This window comes from Scyliorhinus torazame, chromosome 17, assembly GCF_047496885.1.
Source record: "Scyliorhinus torazame isolate Kashiwa2021f chromosome 17, sScyTor2.1, whole genome shotgun sequence".
NCBI classification, from domain to species: Eukaryota; Metazoa; Chordata; class Chondrichthyes; order Carcharhiniformes; family Scyliorhinidae; genus Scyliorhinus; species Scyliorhinus torazame.
This window is the reverse complement of record NC_092723.1, coordinates 43114834-43134801: the sequence shown is the minus strand read 5'-3', so window position 1 is coordinate 43134801 and position 19968 is coordinate 43114834. Positions and strand designations below refer to the sequence as shown.

The 19968-nt window shown below is 47.1% G+C and overlaps 1 protein-coding gene across 7 annotated transcripts in view; it reads right to left on the bottom strand.

Annotated features, from left to right (window-relative positions):
- The window catches only part of hmga1a (high mobility group AT-hook 1a), a 182233-nt gene that overhangs the window by 116643 nt on the left and 45622 nt on the right, over positions 1 to 19968 (bottom strand). For all 7 annotated transcript variants that reach the window (XM_072480378.1, XM_072480375.1, XM_072480373.1 and 4 more), the window contains exon 4: positions 17565 to 17615. In XM_072480378.1, the coding sequence (XP_072336479.1) occupies positions 17565 to 17615 (51 nt within the window). The remainder of the gene's footprint in view (positions 1 to 17564; positions 17616 to 19968) is intronic.

The following is a 19968-nucleotide window of genomic DNA, read 5'->3' as shown; positions in this document are numbered from 1 at the left end:
GCAAGCTCGATCACAGAAATGGTTACTGAAACATGGCCCCCGGAAGTCTTACACATCAGTTCATACCTATTTACAGATAATGCAACAATACAGAACAGTAACTAACTAAACTTAAAGTTGATTGAATGGGGATCGGTGGTTAACTGTTACAACATCCATTTTACACAGCAAATGTCTACAAACATTTTATGAGAGAGGCATTTACAAAGAGTTTGAAGACTCCAGTCACTAGGTTAAGAAAGGCTGCTATGAAGCTTTAGTGAAACATGAAACTCCTTCAATGGTAATTAAATGAACCCATTAGCCAAATGAGGTTTTATTTTATCAGCAGGGCTAAGAATTGTAATACTCGACTATTTTAATGAGCGAGCATAACAGAGAAACTCCTTCATGAAACTTTTAAACATAGTACTGCACAAACTGACTTAAAAAAAGACTGTACATTATCTGTCAAGTGTTAATTTCTGAAAATGTCTGGTGGAGCTCAGGGAATGAGGATCAAGTGTTGTCAGACATTTGTACATTTCTGGCCATCAAAACCTTAGTCAATATTTTTGTAAGCTGCATATTTGCTGTTAGCTTTTGCGTGGTGTAACTACAGCAAGGCTGAATTCTCTAACCAGAAATCATAAATATACAACAAAATCCAGTCCATTTCATACGGTGAAGCTGATTATCAGGTATTCAGAATTTTTTAATGCATTTTTTTAAAGAAAGGAGTCATGTAAACATGTCCATATTCAGTTGCTCCCAATGACTTGATGGATAAATGCACAGTCCTATTGTGTTGTTGAGACATACACTCTGCAAAAGGTCCCAAGGTCCCAGTTTTAATCCACAAATTACTTCAGCTCAGTTAAGACAGTAAGGGGACAACTACAATTGGCCTCAATGCCCTTATGCTGGAAGAGGAGAAAATATCTATTGGGGGTTCCCCATTTCGATCGCTAACCAGTCACACTGATGGAACATGAGCATGGGTGAATGTCAGTCAAGGACATGATCAGACTCAGTTGCAATGTCTCCCCAAGGCCAACACTCTTGTGGTATGGGCAGCAACATGAAGATGTCCAATTAGGCATGGTACCAGAGAATCTCTTCAAGGAACAAGTACCCCAGTGTAACTCCATACCTCAAGTATGGCAGGAGAGAAAGAAAGAAAGAAAAAAGCTCCATATTGTAAAAAGGAGGCTCACTGGGACAATGCTGCATCATCCAGTCCATCTCAGTATGTGGGAAACATGAAGACTCGAATGCTCGGTTCAGATACCACTATTTTTTTTATTGCTGATTTAACAGTTAGCATATGCTCTGGCTTCAAAGCTGCATTTCCTCAGAATTTCTGCCAACGTTATTATACTTCACAATCATTTGAACGATATTACGACTGTCAAGCACAAATGTGGCACAGTCACTAACACACTGAGTCTGAGAACTACCAGCCGAAAAGAGATTAAAGAGTGCCCGCAGCTCCTCAAGCTGTCGGTTCATGTTGAGAGACTGAGCAAAGGCAAGATGCATCTTATGGCATGGATATGAGAAAACGCAAATCAACTCATCACTTCCATGTGTTTTCTCCAGCTAATTATATATATATATGTATATATATATAGATTATACAGTGGGACCAGGAAAGGCCTGGAAACAAATAGCCTCCAAGTGTAGAGCAAAAATGTATAGTTTCAGCAATCAAAAATGGGGAAACAGGACAACTTCAAAATAAAAAAGTAATGAAACTTAGTTGTAGTTTAGGATTGCTCCATCTACCAGTTTCCTATCAAAATTCAAGCAAATGGATAGACCAGATTACAGTGCGGAGTATGCGTTTTGAAAAATATTAGTGAAGAGGATCTATTTATTTAATGAATGCAAAGTCCCTGAGCCAAGCAGCTACTTCTGGTGCTGCTGCGTTGAGAGCGGATAGGCCCCCATTGAATCTGTGGATTGGACATTCTTCTATGATGTGGTGTGCAGTTTGCTGTCTTCCACAGACACATAGGAGGTTGGCACTAATACCCCACCTATGGAGGTTGACCAAGCAGGGACCATGGCCAGTCCTGAACCGGTTAAGGATGGCCCACTCTTTCCTGGAAGATTGAAATCAGGTAGTTGTAGGGTTGGGTTTGAGACCAGGTACTGCTTTGTCATTTCCAATAATTCCCATTCATTTGTGGAATTTGTGTTGAAGTCCTGTGTGGGAGGGTTTTTTCCAGATCAACCTTCTTTATGGGAGTTGTACCTTGGGTGGGCTGAATAGATCAGCATGAAGTGGAAGGTGGGGGGCATTTGTATCATTTTTGGCAGAATGGTGACACAGTGGTTAGCACTGCTGCCTCACAGCTCCAGGGACTCGGGTTCAATTCCGGCCTCAGGTGACTGTGTGCAGTTTGCACTTTCTCCCGTGTCTGCGTGGTTTTCCTCCGCATGCTCCGCGGAGTTTCCTCCCACAGTACAAAAGGTGTGCAGGTTAAGTGGATTGGCCACACTAAATTGCCCCTTAATGTCCACGTACTGGGTTATGGGAAAAGGGTGGAAGTATAGGCTTAGGTAGGGTGCTCTTTCAAGGGACAGTGTAGACTCGATGGGCCAAATGGCCTCCTTCTGCACTGTAAATTCTATGATTTTGTGGGTTGCAAGTGACATAGAGGAGGAATGTCTGCCAGGAGAGGGAGCCAAGGGTGGTGATACACATTATAGCATTCAGTGGGGTGTTAACTTTGTGTGTGTGTGTGTGTGTGTGTGTGTGTGTGTGTGTTTGTGATGATCTAGACCAAACAAGGTGCAGTATTCTGCTACTAAGTATGAGAGTACAACTGCTGAGGTTCGGAGAGTGATGGTAGCAGCACCCACGTTCAGCCAGGAAGTTTGACAATCAAGTTGTTTCTGGGCTTTACCTTGGCTCCAGTTGTTTTTAGATGTTCCTGGAAGTTCAGTGTCCTATCTAAGGTCATTCTAAGGTATGTTGGAGTTGGGTGGTGCTTTAACTTGCAGTCATTCCTTTGGATGCTCACTGAGTGCTGAGGTTTGCACGGAGTGCTGTATTTTGTGCTTTTTGAGTGCTATAGTAAGAGTTTGGTGACCGAGGGAGTGCTGTATTTTGTGCTTTTTGAGTGCTATAGTAAGAGTTTGGTGACCGAGGGAGTTAGGTGAGGAGGGAGTAAGGTGCTCCTTTCATTTTGTTTCCGACATTTCCGCAAAGAGTGCGAAGAGAGCCAGGAATTTACAGAAAGTGTAGCTGACTGGGAGCAGAGTCGGAGGGCGGAGGTCTAGTTAGTCCACAGGGCAGCTATATTCCGTCAGGTAAGAAGGGATGGAGGCTAGGCCAGTTGCATGCTCCTCCTGTAGGATGTGGGTGGTGAGGGATACCACCGGTGTCCCCGCTGACTATACCTGCGGGAAGTGCACCCAACTTCAGCTCCTCAAAGACCGTATTAGGGAACTGGAGCTGAAGCTGGATGAACTTCGGATCATCCGGGAGGCAGAGGGGTTGATTGAGAAGAGTTACAAGGAGGTAACCACACCCGAGGTACAGGACAAGAATAGCTGGGTTACAGTCAGGGGGAGAAAAACAAACAGGCAGACAGTGCAGGGATCCCTCGTGGCCGTTCCCCTTCAAAACAAGTATACCGTTTTGGATGCTGTTGGGGGGGGGATGACCTACCGGGGGAAGGCCCTAGCGGCCAGGTCTCTGGCACTGAGTCTGGCTCTGGGGCTCAGAAGGGAAGGGGGGAGAATAGAAAAGCAATAGTTGTAGGAGATTCAATGGTTAGGGGACTAGATAGGAGATTCTGTGGTCGCGAGCGAGACTCCCGGAAGGTATGTTGCCTCCCGGGTGCCAGGGCCAGGGATGTCTCGGATTGTGTCTTCAGGATCCTTAAGGGGGAGGGGGAGCAGCCAGAAGTTGTGGTGCACATTGGTACCAACGACATAGGTAGGAAAAAGGGTGTGGAGGTAATAAACAAGTTTAGGGAGTTAGGCTGGAAGTTAAAAGCCAGGACAGACAGAGTTGTCATCTCTGGTTTGTTGCCGGTGCCACGTGATAGCGAGGCTAGGAATAGGGAGAGAGTGCAGCTGAACACGTGGCTGCAGGAATGGTGTAGGAGGGAGGGCTTCAGGTATTTGGATAATTGGAGCGCATTCTGGGGAAGGTGGGACCTGTACAAGCAGGACGGGTTGCATCTGAACCAGAGGGGCACCAATATCCTGGGAGGGAGGTTTTCTAGTACTCTTCGGGAGGGTTTAAACTAATTTGGCAGCGGAATGGGAACCGGATTTGTAGTCCAGCAACTAAGGTAGCCGATATTCAGGACGCCAAAGCATGTAGTGAGGCAGTGGGGAAGGGAACACTGACAAAGGAGAGTACTTGCAGGCACGGAGATGGGTTGAAGTGTGTATACTTCAACGCAAGACGCATCAGGAATAAGGTGGGTGAACTTAAGGTATGGATCGGTACTTGGGACTACGATGTGGTGGCCATCACGGAAACTTGGATAGAAGAGGGGCAGAAATGGTTGTTGGAGGTCCCTGGTTATAGATGTTTCAATAAGATTAGGGTGGGTGGTAAAAGAGGTGGGGGGGTGGCATTATTAATTAGAGATAGTATAACAGCTGCAGAAAGGCAGTTCGAGGAGTATCACCCTATTGAGGTAGTATGGGTTGAAGTCAGAAATAGGAAAGGAGCAGTCACCTTGTTAGGAGTTTTCTATAGGCCCCCCAATAGTAGCAGAGATGTGGAGGAACAGATTGGGAAACAGATTTTGGAAAGGTGCAGAAGTCATAGGGTAGTAGTCATGGGCGACTTTAACTTCCCAAATATTGAGTGGAAACTCTTTAGATCAAATAGTTTGGATGGGGTGGTGTTTGTGCAGTGTGTCCAGGAAGCTTCTCTAACACAGTATGTAGATTGTCCGACCAGAGGAGGGGCAATATTGGATTTAGTACTGGGTAATGAACCAGGGCAAGTGATAGATTTGTTAGTGGGGGAGCATTTTGGAGATAGTGACCACAATTCTGTGACTTTCACTTTAGTAATGGAGAGGGATAGGTACGTGCAACAGGGCAAGGTTTACAATTGGGGGAAGGGTAAATACGATGTTGTCAGACAAGAATTCAAGTGCATAAGTTGGGAACATAGGCTGGCAGGGAAGGACACAAGTGAAATGTGGAACTTGTTCAAGGAACAGGTGCTACGTGTCCTTGATATGTATGTCCCTGTCAGGCAGGGAAGAGATGGTCGAGTGAGGGAACCATGGTTGACAAGAGAGGTTGAATGTCTTGTTAAGAGGAAAAAGGAGACTTATGTAAGGCTGAGGAAACAAGGTTAAGACAGAGCATTGGAGGGATACAAGATAGCCAGGAGGGAACTGAAGAAAGGGATTCGGAGAGCTAAGAGAGGGCATGAACAATCTTTGGCGGGTAGGATCAAGGAAAACCCCAAGGCCCTTTACACATATGTGAGAAATATGAGAATGACTAGAGCAAGGGTAGGTCCGATCAAGGACAGTAGCGGGAGATTGTGTATTGAGTCTGAAGAGATAGGAGAGGTCTTGAACGAGTACTTTTCTTCTGTATTTACAAATGAGAGGGGCGATATTGTTGGAGAGGACAGTGTGAAACAGATTGGTAAGCTCGAGGAAATACTTGTTAGGAAGGAAGATGTATTGGGCATTTTGAAAAACTTGAGGATAGACAAGTCCCCCGGGCCTGACGGCATATATCCAAGGATTCTATGGGAAGCAAGAGATGAAATTGCAGAGCCGTTGGCAATGATCTTTTCGTCCTCACTATCAACAGGGGCGGTACCAGGGGATTGGGGAGTGGCGAATGTCGTGCCCCAGTTCAAAAAAGGGACTAGGGATAACCCTGGGAATTACAGGCCAGTTAGTCTTACTTCGGTGGTAGGCAAAGTAATGGAAAGGGTACTGAAGGATAGGATTTCTGAGCATCTGGAAAGACACTGCTTGATTAGGGATAGTCAGCACGGATTTGTGAGGGGTAGGTCTTGCCTTACAAGTCTTATTGAATTCTTTGAGGAGGTGACCAAGCATGTGGATGAAGGTAAAGCAGTGGATGTAGTGTACGTGGATTTTAGTAAGGCATTTGATAAGGTTCCCCATGGTAGGCTTATGCAGAAAGTAAGGAGGCATGGGATAGTGGGAAATTTGGCCAGTTAGATAACGAACTGGCTAACCGATAGAAGTCAGAGAGTGGTGGTGGATGGTAAATATTCAGCCTGGATCCCAGTTACCAGTGGTGTACCGCAGGGATCAGTTCTGGGTCCTCTGCTGTTTGTGATTTTCATTAATGACTTGGATGAGGGAGTTGAAGGGTGGGTCAGTAAATTTGCAGACGATACGAAGATTGGTGGAGTTGTGGATAGTGAGGAGGGCTGTTGTCGGCTGCAAAGAGACATAGATAGGATGCAGAGCTGGGCTGAGAAGTGGCAGATGGAGTTTAACCCTGAAAAGTGTGAGGTTGTCCATTTTGGAAGGACAAACATGAATGCGGAATACAGGGTTAACGGTAGAGTTCTTGGCAATGTGGAGGAGCAGAGAGATCTTGGGGTCTATGTTCATACATCTTTGAAAGTTGCCACTCAAGTGGATAGAGCTGTGAAGCAGGCCTATGGTGTGCTCGCGTTCATTAACAGAGGGATTGAATTTAAGAGCCGTGAGGTGATGATGCAGCTGTACAAAACTTTGGTAAGGCCACATTTGGAGTACTGTGTACAGTTCTGGTCGCCTCATTTTAGGAAGGATGTGGAAGCTTTGGAAAAGGTGCAAAGAAGATTTAGCAAAGAAGATTTAGCAGGATGTTGCCTGGAATGGAGAGTAGGTCTTACGAGGAAAGGTTGAGGGTGCTAGGCCTTTTCTCATTAGAGCGGAGAAGGATGAGCGGCGACTTGATAGAGGTTTATAAGATGATCAGGGGAATAGAGTAGACAGTCAGAGACTTTTTCTCCGGGTGGAACAAACCATTACAAGGGGACATAAATTTAAGGTGAAAGGTGGAAGAGATAGGAGGGATATCAGAGGTAGGTTCGTTACCCAGAGAGTAGTGGGGGCATGGAATGCACTGCCTGTGGAAGTAGTTGAGTCGGAAACATTAGGGACCTTCAAGCAGCTATTGGATAGGTACATGGATTACGGTAAAATGATATAGTGTAGATTTATTTGTTCTTAAGGGCAGCACGGTAGCATTGTGGATAGCACAATGCTTCACAGCTCCAGGGTCCCAGGTTCGATTCCGGCTTGGGTCACTGTCTGTGCGGAGTCTGCACGTCCTCCCCGTGTCTGCGTGGGTTTCCTCCGGGTGCTCCGGTTTCCTCCCACAGTCCAAAGATGTGCAGGTTAGGTGAATTGGCCAATGATAAATTGCCCTTAATGTCCAAAATTGCCCTTGGTGTTGGGTGGAGGTGTTGAGTTTGGGTAGGGTGCTCTTTCCAGGAGCTGGTGCAGACTCAAAGGGCCGAATGGCCTCCTTCTGCACTGTAAATTCTATGATAATCTATGATTAATCTAGGACAAAGGTTCGGCACAACATCGTGGGCCGAAGGGCCTGTTCTGTGCTGCATTTTCTATGTTCTATGTTCTATGTTAAGCTCTTTATTGACTTTTGCTTGTAAAGATGGATTAAGATGGATTTTTGCAGGGCTTGGCTTGAGTTGTCATGTGTTGCTGTATTGTTCAAGCTTTGGCTCAAGTCCTCGTTTGTTCAAGTCCTCGTTTAGGGTTCGGTCCAAGGTGTTGAAGTCAGCGGCTTGAGGTGCGCGACAGATGTCGTCGAGTTGTATGAATTTTGGGGAGGTAGTTTTTGGAAGCTCATTTGTGTACAAATGAGGACACAAATCAGATACCAGAAATGTTGGGGAACATAGGGTTTAGTGAGAGGGAGGAACTAAAGGAGATCAATATTAGTAGAGAAATGGTATTGGGGCAACTGATGGGATTCAAGGCCGGTAAATCCCCAGGGCTTGATAATCTACAAATCAAAGTACTTAAGGAAGTGGCTCAAGAAATAGTGGATGCATTGGTGGTCATCTTCTAGGATTCTATTGACTCTGGAACAGTTTCTGAAGATTGGAGGGTAACTAATGTAACTCCACTATTGCAAAAGGGAGGTAGAGAGAAAACAGGAAATTATAGACCAGTAAGCTACATGTTGGTAGTGGGGAAAATTCTAGAATCCATTTTCAAAGATTTTATAGCTGAGAACTTAGAAAACAGTGGCAGGATTGGACAGAGTCAGCATGGATTCATGAAGGGGAAATCATGCTTGACTAATCTACTGGAATCCTTTGAGGATGTAACTAATAAATTGATGAGGGGGAGTCAGTGGACGTGGTTTATTTGGACTTTCGGAAGGCTTTTGTCAAGGTATGCATAAGAAATTAGCATGTAAAATTAAAGCGCATGGGATTTGGGGTAGTGTATTGAGATAGATAGAAAACTGGTTGGCAGACAGGAAATAAAGAGTCAGAATTAATGCATCTTTTTCAAATTGGCAGGCATGACTAGTGGGGTACGGCAGGGATCGGTGTTAGGACCCCCAACTATTCACAATATATATTAATGATTTAGACGAGGGAACAAAATGTAATATCTCCAAATTTGCAGATGACACCAAGTTGGGTGGGAGGGTGAGCTGTGAGGAGGATGCAGAGATGCTACAGCAGGATTTGGATAGGCTGAATGAGTGAGCAAATGAATGGTAGATGCAGTATAATTTGAATAAGTGTGAGGTTATCCACTTGGTAGCAAAAATGAGAAGGCAGACTATTATCTGAATGGCCATAAATTACGAGAGGGGAATGTGCAATGAGACCTGGGTGTCCTCGTACACCAGTCACTGAAGATAAGCATGTAGATAGAGCAGGCAGTAAAGTCGGCAAATGGTAAGCTGCCCTTCATCGCAAGATGATTCAAGTAAAGGAGAAGGAATGTCTTGCTGTAATTATACAGGGCCTTGGTGAGGCCATACCTGGAATATTGTTTGAGTTTTGGTCTCCTTATCCGAGGAAAGGTGTTCTTGCTCTAGAGGGAGAGCAGCAAAGGTTTACCAGAATGATTCCTAGGATGGCGGGACTGACGTTTGAAGAAAGATTGAATCGGTTAGGATTGAATTCTCTGGAGTTCAGAAGACTGAGGGGGGATCTCATAGAAACCTCTTAAAATTCTAACAGGACTACCAGGTAGATGCAGGAAGAAAGTTCCAATTGGTGGGCGTGTCCAGAACCAGGGGTCACAGTCTGAGCTTACGGGGTACACCATTTAGGTCAGAGATGAGGAGAAAGTTCTTCATCCAGAGAATGACGAACCTGTGGAATTAGTTACCACAGGAAATAGTTGAGGCCAAAACATTGGATGTTTTCAAGACATAGCACTTTGGATATGGGAAGTAAGCGGGATTAGGCTATTGAGTTGGATCATCAGTCATGATCATAATGAATGGCGGAGCAAGCTTGAAGGGCCGAATGGCCTCCTCCTGTTCCTATTTTGTATGTTTCTATGTACAGAGTTGGAGCCGGTACAGAGCCTTGGGAAAGTCCATTGGTTTCCATGTACTTTTTGCCTGTCCAAGATAACCTTTGATTGTTCAACAGTGTTGCAATGCTATTAGTCACCTGGGAAGATGGGGGGGCGGAAACATGACAGCCTCAAGAGGAGGCCAGTGTCGTAGATTGCTGTGAGGTTGAGAAACACAGTACCTGTGTTCAGGTTTTTCTGAATTCCTTTTTCAATGTAGGTGGTAAGGGGTAAGGTCCGCTTCCTGTTCCCCTATGCTGCCTTGCAGAAACCAACCCGGTCAATGCTAAGGACTTCTTCTGCATTTGGGGATATGGCAAAAAGGGTGAGGCGTTCTAGGATTTCATATGGGACCTTTTCTGGGTTTTGGTACGGCGATGACTTTTGCCGTCAGCCATTTCTTCGAAATGGTGTTGTGATTGATGACCGTCATGTCAACTATTCTCTGAAGGCCATTCAAAGATCCAGAGTTGCAGATCAGCAAGTCCACAACCTGCATAGGGCTTCTTGTTTTTGGGGTTTGATCCTTTTCAGATTTCATTTTAGTCATTCTCCACTGCAACTAAGCCCAGGATTTGAGAAAGTAGTCAAATACTGGTTGATTGCTGTTGCCGTTGTGGCTCATAAGAATCCATTTTCTTCTGTGGAATTAGTTTAGCTAAGGGACAAAATGGTTTTATTGATGGAAGGAAGCAAACCTATGTGCAAGAGCAAAAATGAAACAACTGACCCGCAAAATCAGGAAGGAGATGATAAAACTCCAACACTGGATTAATAAACTGCTAAGAAATTATGCATCACTTTTCTGAAATCTTCATGGCGTGCACAATACAGATCTCAGAAATTATAACCAACCGGAGCAGGTATAGAGAGATAGGTGTGACCAGGGAACGCATTTTATTTCCTTTTTACAAGTAGGTTTGTGCAGCTCCATGGGAACACAGTCCACTTAGCTGTACAAAAATGAACTCAAATTCTAACTCTTCCAGCACTGCAGGTGAGTTTCCTGATCCAGATGCTGATTGACTGCAGAATCCATCACAAACATCCTCTTTCAATATCCCTTTCCTTAGTTTGAAAGCAGGGGTAACAAAAGGTTGACCTGGGGCTAGGCAACGGCTCAGCGAGCTTTTCTCGTCAGGGACGTTATGGGTTAGGTCCATAGCATAGGATGGATCATCGGAGTCCCAGTCAGTTTATGGAAGTGGTGGGGCAGTTTGCCTCAGTAGGATGGATTGCCACACTTTTGTGTTTATTCAGTGGCTTTTGCTGGCGCGCATTTGTGGACGAGAAGTCCAAAGCTCATGTAAATAATGATCTCTTGGACAATTTGGCGAAGAGGAAGGGAAGAGCACTGTCAAGAAAAGAAAATAGAACGGACAGATCTAGCTGCACGTATGATGCACCAATGTTAACCTTCACATCCGGGATTGGTGACTGACTGGAATCCAGCTTTTTAAAAAAATTTGTAATTAGACATGGGAGGGGAAAAAAAACAACTTGCACGATCAAAATTGATAATAGAAGCAAGCGGAAGGAAAATACAAGGAAACTGAAATAATTTAACTTCATTTTCTTAAAAGGGAGAAAATGTTAGGGAAGGGAGGATAGGTTAAAAAATAAAAATCTGAGGAGAAAATTGGAAATGGAGGTAATAGGGCAACAGGTTAAACAGAATTAGCGTTAAAAAAAAATGTATTCAAAATTATAATTTACTCCATACAATCGGTATCATAACAGTAAAAGTGAAACCTGATGTCCAAATAGATAGGCGTGGACTAGTAGGCAAACTTCAGAGTGTAAAAGGTTGGTATAACTTCATGCCCTTCCCTACTTCTGATATGTAAATGCATATCACAAAGAGTGGCAAAATGCAGCATTTTCACAGACTTGAAAATCTAGTCAATTTAACCTACAAATCATGGCCGGGATTCTCCCCTACCCGGCGGGGCGGGGGAATCCGGCGTAATGGAATGGAATGGAATTCTCCGCACTTTTAGGGACCAAGCCCTCACCTTGAGGGGCTAGGCCCGCGCCGGAGTGAATTCCGCCCCGCCGGCTGGCGGGAAAGGCCTTTGGTGCCACACAAGCCGGCGCCGAAAGGACTTCACCGGGCGACGCATGCGCGGGAGCGTCAGCAGCCGCTCACGGCAACCCCGTGCATGTGCAGGGAAGGGGGTCTCCATAGTGAAGACCATGGCAAAGGCGGAAGAAAAAGAGTGCCCCCATGGCACAGGCCCGCCCGCCGATCGGTGAGCCCCGATCGCGGGCCAGGCCACCGTGGGGGCACCCCCCGGGGCCAGATCGCCCCACGCTCCCCCCCAGGACCCTCCGGAGCCTGCCCCCGCCGTCTGCTCCCGCCGGTAAGGTAGGTGGTTCAATCCACGCCGGCTGGTGAGGGTTGATAGCGGCGGGACTTCGGCCCATCATGGGCCGGAGAATCGGCAGGGGGAGCCAGCCGACCGGCGCGGCGCGATTCCCGCCGAATTTCTGGTGGACGAGAATTCGGGACACGGCGGGGGCGGGATTCACGCCAGCTCTCGACAATTCTCTGACCCGGTGGGGGTCGGAGAATCGCGCCCCATATTTCTGAAGATCCTCGCACCAACTATAGATGAGCTTTGTCATAATATGCACTCATGTTCATAATGAGATACAGACAGGCAGTGATGGACACACACAGGAACCAATCACCACACAGAATACAGAACACCCAATCACCAGGCAGGACACTACAGGGTACATTACCAGTATAAAACACACGAGGCAGGAAGGCTCGGCCTCTTCGTACTGGTGATAGCTGTAGCAACAGTCAGGGTGCAATGTACAGTCAGCACCTACTACACATGGCACAGAGCAAGTCTGGGCAAGCCAGACCAAGGTTAGCAAGCTTAATCAATAGAGTGTCGACCCACAGCGAACTGTGTACATTACTCGGCAAGTTCAATAAAGCAGTGTTGAACCATCTACAGCGTTGGAAGCCTGTTTTCAAGTAATACTGCATCGAGTTGCAGTCCGTGTTAATCCAACATATATAACACATCATGGTACCAGGAAACTATTAACTCTAACGGACCTACCTCGAGTAAATCTGAAATACCAGAACGCAAGTAGCAAACAGCCAGCGGTATGGAAAAGATCCAGGCCCCTCAGCAGCTCCGGCAACCTCGGCGCCAACTGGAGGGTCTTCAGACAGAAGTTCCTCCTATACCTCGCGGCATCCGACCTTGAGGAAGCATCAGATGCCAGGAAAATCACGCTGCTCCTGTCGACAGCGGGGGATCACGCCATCCAGATCTTTAACTCGCTCATGTTTGCCCAAGGAGAAGATAAAGCAAAGTTCCAGACCATTCTGCAAAGATTCGACAGCCACTGGGAAGTCGAGCTAAATGGGAACTTTGAACGGTACATCTTCCAACAGAGGCTTCAGGGTAAGGATGAACCTTTTCACTCCTTTTGGACCCATCTCCGCATCTTAGCACAGTCATGTAACTATGACTCGACTGCTGATTCCATGATCCGGGATCAGATCGTTTTTGGGGTCCATTCTGACTCCCTGCAGGAGCAGCTCCTTAAAATCAAACGTATGACCCTCCCGATCGCCATCGAAACGTGCGTTGTCCGTGAACATGCCAGAAATCGCTATTCCCGCATCAAGGTGGCAGAAACGGCAAAACTAGCCTCCCATGAGGCAGAAAGTGTACAGGCCATCGCTAGGCTGCAGGGCCTGAGCATTGAGGAGAGTGGCCGTTTCGCAGGTTTCAGTGGCCGTTTCGCGGGCTTTCCATAGGGCCCCGCGCAGGCACACCGCGACTGGGAGGACAATGCGGCCAAAAACCCCACTGCGCATGTGCGAACGTCGGCCGGCCGCACTGTGCAGGCGCGAAGGCGCACGGAACGCACTGACGTCAGCATCATGATGTGCCAAAATTGTGGCTCCGCCCATTTAAAGCGGCAATGCCCAGCCATGATGTCTACAATGTGGAAAGCCTAGGCATTATGCGGCCTTATGCAGGTCCGCTCCACTGGTCAAAAGTCAGCGATCCCAGCTGCAACGCAGACCTGTCCACTGCATACAGCAAGGCATGCAGGATTCCGATCCCGAAAGCCCAACGGACCCAAATGATGACTGCCTCGAGTCTCCATATCAGGTGGGCATTATCACCACACGTGAGAATGTCACCTCCACTCATGCAAAGCGCATCTCAATCCTAAGTGTGGGTTCTGGTGACGAATGACGGCTGTCGTTAAAGTGAATCAGTGCAGAATCCAATTCAAACTGGACACTGGTGCGTCTGCAAACCTCATATCCCGGGCAGACCTCGACAACATCCGAGACCAACCCAAAATTCTTCCACCAGCCTGCCAGCTCCTTGATTACAATGGCAATGCCATAGCTGCTAGTGGATCGTGTCATCTAGTTGTATCCCACAAAGCAATCACGGCTACGTTAAGATTCGAGATTAAAAGGTCTGACAAGGCATCCCTGCTCGGTGTCCATGCATGTAAACTCCTTAATCTGGTACAGCGAATCCATGCCATGTCCTCTGCACCTCCGACTGCCTCATCATGTGAATCTACAGGCTGACATAGACGACATCCTCACGCAATATCCCGATGTGTTCGATGGGATGGGCACGCTCCCGTATCGCTACAAAATACTACTCAAGCCGGATGCCACCCCAGTCATTCATGCACCACGCCGGGTGCTTTCTCCTCTAAAGAATCGTTTAAAAGCGCAGTGGCAAGAACTCCAAAGCCAGGGCCTCATTTCAAGGGTCACGGAACCAACAGACTAGGTCAGCTCCATGGTCTGTGTGAAGAAGCCCTCAGGCAAAATACGAATCTGTATCGATCCCCAAGATCTCAATCGCAACATCACGAGGGAGCACTACCCGATCCCGAAGCAGGAAGAACTAACCTCTGAGACGGCAAACGCCAAATTCTTTACCAAGCTGGACGCCTCTCGTGATTTCTGGCAGATACAACTGAACGACTCCAGCAGGAATCTCTGCACGTCTAACACTCCGTTAGGCAAATACTGTTACAACCGCATGCCTTTTGGTATCATTTCAGCCTCCGAAGTCTTTCACCGCATAATGGAGGAAATGATGGAGGGCATCGCGGGTGTGCGAGTCTATGTGGATGACGTGATAATCTGGTCCACAACCCCCGAGGAGCACATAGATCGGCTCAAACATGTCTTTAAAAGGGTCCACGAGAATGGCCTCAAGCTAAACAGGATCAAATGCTCATTTGGTCTGTCATCAATCAAATTTCTGGGTGATCAAATATCCCAGCAGGGTGTGCAACCTGATTCCGATTAAGTAATGGCAATCAATGCCATGAAGATCCCAGAAGACAAAAAGGCGGTACTACGCTTCCTGGGGATGGTGAATTTTCTGGGAAAATTAATTCCTAACATGGCATCCCACACCACAGCCCTCTGGCATCTAGTAAAAAAGACCACAGTATTCCAGTGGACACCAACACATCAAGCGGAGTGGATGGAGCTCAAGGCAAAGCTCACCACGGCCCCAGTCCTGGCGTTCTTTGACCCGACCAAGGAAACAAAAATATCCACGGACGCAAGCCAGGACGGCATTGGTGCGGTGCTCCTCCAGAAAGATGACTCCTCGTCCTCGGCTCCAGTGGCATACGCATCCAGGACCATGACTCCGACCGAGCAAAGGTACGCACAGATTGAAAAGGAGTGCCTGGGTCTCCTAACAGAAATCGTTAAATTCCACGATTACGTATACGGTCTGCCAAAGTTCACGATGGAAACAGACCACAGACCCTTAGTCCACATCATCCAGTAGGATTTAAATGACATGACGCCCCGTCTACAGCGCATTCTTCTGCGACTCCGCCGATATGATTTTGACCTCGTCTACACACCGGGCAAGGAGCTGATAATCGCAGACGCCTATCCAGATCCATCACCACGCCCTGCGAACATGTAGACTTCAGTCGCCAAATTGAGGCATAGGTGCAGATGTGTGCCAGCAACCTCACAGCCACTGATGAACGTGTCGTCCAGATACGAGCAGAAACTGCCAAAGACCCTCTGCTGCAAAGGGTAATGCACCACCTCGCAAATGGGTGGCGCAAGGGGCAATGCCCCCAGTTTTTTAATGGCAAGGCTGATTTGACGGTTGTTGAAGGGATCATTCTGAAACTGGATCGAATTGTTATGCCCCACAGCATGCAGGCCATGGTGCTCAAGCAGATCCAGGAGGGTCACCTGGGAGTCAAGAAATGCCGACGCAGAGCTCGACAGACAGTTTACTGGCCTGGGATCAGCCAGGACATCTCCAACATGGTCCTCAATTGCACCACATGCCAGAGATTCCAACCATCTCAGCCCATGGAGACGCTCCAACAACATGAGCTCGTGACCTATCCGTGGTCCAAGGTGGGAAATAAACCTCTTTCACGCAAATGGGCGTGACTATGTACTTCTGATCGATTACTTTTCGAACTACCCAAAAGTGGTGAAGCTGTCGGACCTCACGTCAAAATCAGTCATCAAGGCCTGCAAGGAGACGTTTGCCAGGCACGGTATACCACTCATAGTGATGAGCGACAACAATTCATGTTTCCACAGCCAAGAGTGGTCCAACTTTGCACAATCCTACCACTTCAAACATGTCACATCCAGTCCCCATTACCCGCAGTCAAACGGGAAGGTGGAAAAAGGGGTCCACATTGTCAAGCAGCTGCTCTGCAAGGTTGCAGACTCTGCATCGGATTTTAACCTTGCACTGTTGGCAAACAGGGCAGCCCCTCGACTGGTCTGTCTCCGGCTCAACTACCCATGAATCACAACCTGCAGACAACTGTTCCAGCCAGAAGATGTTGTTTGCATCAAGCTGCTGAGGGTGGTTGGTCAGCCCCAGCTGTTGTTGTACGACAGGCTGCCCCCAGGTCTTTCGTTGTTTGCATGGCTGATGGCTCCATTCTTAGGCACAACAGAAGGGCACTGCGCAAAGTTGCATGCCCATCACCACCTGACCACACCCCTCCATATGTCGAGATGCCGTCTCCGGACATTTCAAACCATGAGCCCGCCAATCTGGCAGCAATCCCGCCTGTCGAGACGTCAGCGCACCCCCCCCCCCCTCCACCTCTGAGGCGGTCGACATGAATCCGTCACCCACCACAAAGACTGGATTTATAGACTTTAACTGTGTAAATTTTGTTCGCCTTGTTCTGTATATGCACGATAGACACCTCCCATGTATATATGTTCACTCACTCACCATTTTGCACATAGTCACACATGTAAATACAAGCACACAGCCACAAATTTATTTTAAAAGGGGAGATGTCATAATATGCACTCATGTTCATAATGAGATACAGACAGGCACTGATGGACACATACAGGAACCAATCACCACACAGAATACAGAACAACCAATCACCAGGCAGGACACTACAGGGTACATTACCAGTATAAAACCCACGAGGCAGGAAGGCTCGGCGTCTTCATACTGGTGATAGCTGTAGCAACAGTCAGGGTGCAATGTACAGTCAGCACCTACTACACATGGCACAGAGCAAGTCTGGGCAAGCCAGACCAAGGTTAGCAAGCTTAGATCAATAGAGTGTCGACCCACAGCGAACTGTGTACATTACTCGGCAAGTTCAATAAAGCAGTGTTGAACCATCTACAGCGTTGGAAGCCTGTTTTCAAGTGATACTGCATCGAGTTGCAGTCCGTGTTAATCCAACAAATATAACACATCAACCTTGTTATATTAAGCATCACAGATTTACATTTTTATACAATTAGCATTGGGTTAACTGCAGTAATACTCATGGGGGTTTCACTAGTGAGGTTGTATCATGTCACCAAGAAAGACAGGTAGAACTTGAAATCACTATGCCCTTGAATGCGTAATTTTGCTGATTGGAATGCTGCTGCCAATTTCCATGAAGTAACAATCATCAATGTTAACATTTGGATGTCCAATGTATAGTGTTGTTCAACCCAGCACCATTTGTAACATTAGAAACAAACATGTAACCTACCAGTTTCTTGGGTCTACCTCTGGGCTTTGTTCCTCCTGCAGCTCCAGATTTCTAGAAAAGAAACAAGGTATGTGAAAAAAAGGACAAATTTAGAGAGAATGTGCAAATTTCTTTACAAACACATTCTACAAGTACTCTTGTGCACATCCACCCAAGAGCCATCTTCAAGTAGCAAATTAAGTGACATGGGTAATGGGGAAAATATTGTTAAAGGGGACTTAGGTGATGCGCAAACATATTCATCAGCAGTGTATTCTGCTGCTTTTCTCTCATCCTTTTAAGAAACCTTGCAAGGATAATGAAAAGGCCCCTCAGGGAGGGCAAGGGAACCTGCCACCCCTGCCACTTCAGGGGCTACTCAGGATCTCTATCCCAAACTACATGATTGATTTTAAAAGGAGGGTAGGAATAGTGCAAAGGAACCCCAAAAGAGATGGCAATCCCTGGACATATGCAACACCAGGGCCTCATATGAATCAATATTCTACAGAGAACAAAACCCAGCCAGGCCTTTTTTGGTGGGCTTCTAATCTGACCCAAGAGCCCCCTCACAACAAGCCTGGGCATTCAGGGAAGCTGTCACTGCTCCCCACTTACTGTCTTCTAGTGGGGGTCCAGTTCTCCTGCTCAAAACAGGTCAAGATTAGGACACAGAGAGAACACAGTGAGACCAGAGGGAGGAAGTGCCTGGCGTCATTTTAAACTGACCCGCTGCCCGATTTCTGGCCTTAATCTCATCAAGATTAATACAAATGGGCAAGTAATGTTGCCTTGGCAGAGTTGCCCACACACAGTACTGCAGAGCACAGAAGCGTGCCATTCAGCCCATCATGTCTGTGGTAGCTCCTTGAAGGGCTATCCAATCAGTACCCTGATCTTTTCATTACAGCTCTACAAATTCCTCTATTTTCTAGTATATATCAAGATCCCTTTTGAAAGTTGTTATTGAATCTGCTTGCACTAATCTTTTAGGTAGTGCATTCCAGATGATAACAAGCCTCCTCAAAATTATTTCTCTTCATTTCCCCTCTGGGGTTTTTATTATCCTAAAATATCCTACATTTCTTCCCATCGGCTACTGATCCTTTGTTCAATAGAAACAGTTTATATCAAAATCATTCATCATTTTTAATATCTCCAATTAGTCACTCCTTAACCTGTTCCAAGGGGAGAACTCCCAATTTCTCTGGTCACTCCACCAAACTGAAATGCCGCATCCATGCTCCCAGTCTAGTAATTCTCCCCTCCACCCTTTCCAAGCCTCGACACTCTTCCTGAAGTACAGCAGCCAGACAAGAATTGAGGCTTAATCTGCAATTCAGGAATGTTTGCCATAACAGCTTTGCTTTTGCATGCTATGCCTCTATATGTAGCAAAGGATCATATAAGCTTTTTGAAAACCTTCACTGATTGTTCAGCCACCCTCAAAGGTCCTATTTCTGTACCCCTTTAAAATTGGCCCATTTAATTTATATGGGACCCGATCTAACCAAATGGGATCAGAGTCCCATAGCTCGCAGCACCGAGAAACTCACTAACGCCCATCTGGTTAGATACGGAGCCTTAGTAGTGATTGCGCGCCTGAGGCCACACTCAACCCAGTTTTCTGCACTGAGAAACATGCTTGCCAGAGCTCCTTAGTGCAGCGAGAGATAAGGACACATTTAAAAATGGCATCCTGATCTCTCCAGCTCCCGACATAATCCCCGAACCCCCCCCCCCCCCCCCCCCGCCCCCCCCAACGCAGTGCACCCCACTGGCCCAATCACCACCATGTGAAAAATGCCAGCTTGGCACCTTGGCAGTGCCAGGCTGGTACTGAGGTGGCAGTGCCAGATTGATACAGAGGTGGCAGGGCCATGGTTCCAGGCTGCCTGGATGGCACCAGCAGTACCAGGGTGCCACCCTGCCCAGAGGACACGTACACAGCGGCCTCCAATCCCCTGGGAGACCCCCGACGTGTGTCGTTCCGTCTGGTCCCCATTTGTGGAGACCAGCACTGAATGGCGCTCGCCCTCGGTCTCCAAGGCGAAGAAGATACCTCAGAGAACTGCATATCAGAGTGAGACTGGCTGTCTTGCTCTAACATGCAGATTTGGCAAAACGTGATCCCGCCCACAATGGACAGCCCTCACATCGCGATGTCCCACGAGATCACGTTAGATCTCCCGAGGCGTAGTGAGAGGAGTAGATCCCGGGAGCAGGGTCTCCCGTCATTTGCCGGCCATGTTGCCCCGCGGCGCCTTGCGTTTCAGGCGCAGCATAGCCAGTAGATCGCACCTATTGCCTCTCTCCATTTTTCATTCCAAAACCCTTCATAATCACTTCATAACCCTCTGCATTAAATTACAAAGCCTTGTGACATCTGTAAACTCCCAAGTTCAGGTCATTAATGGTTCTAATA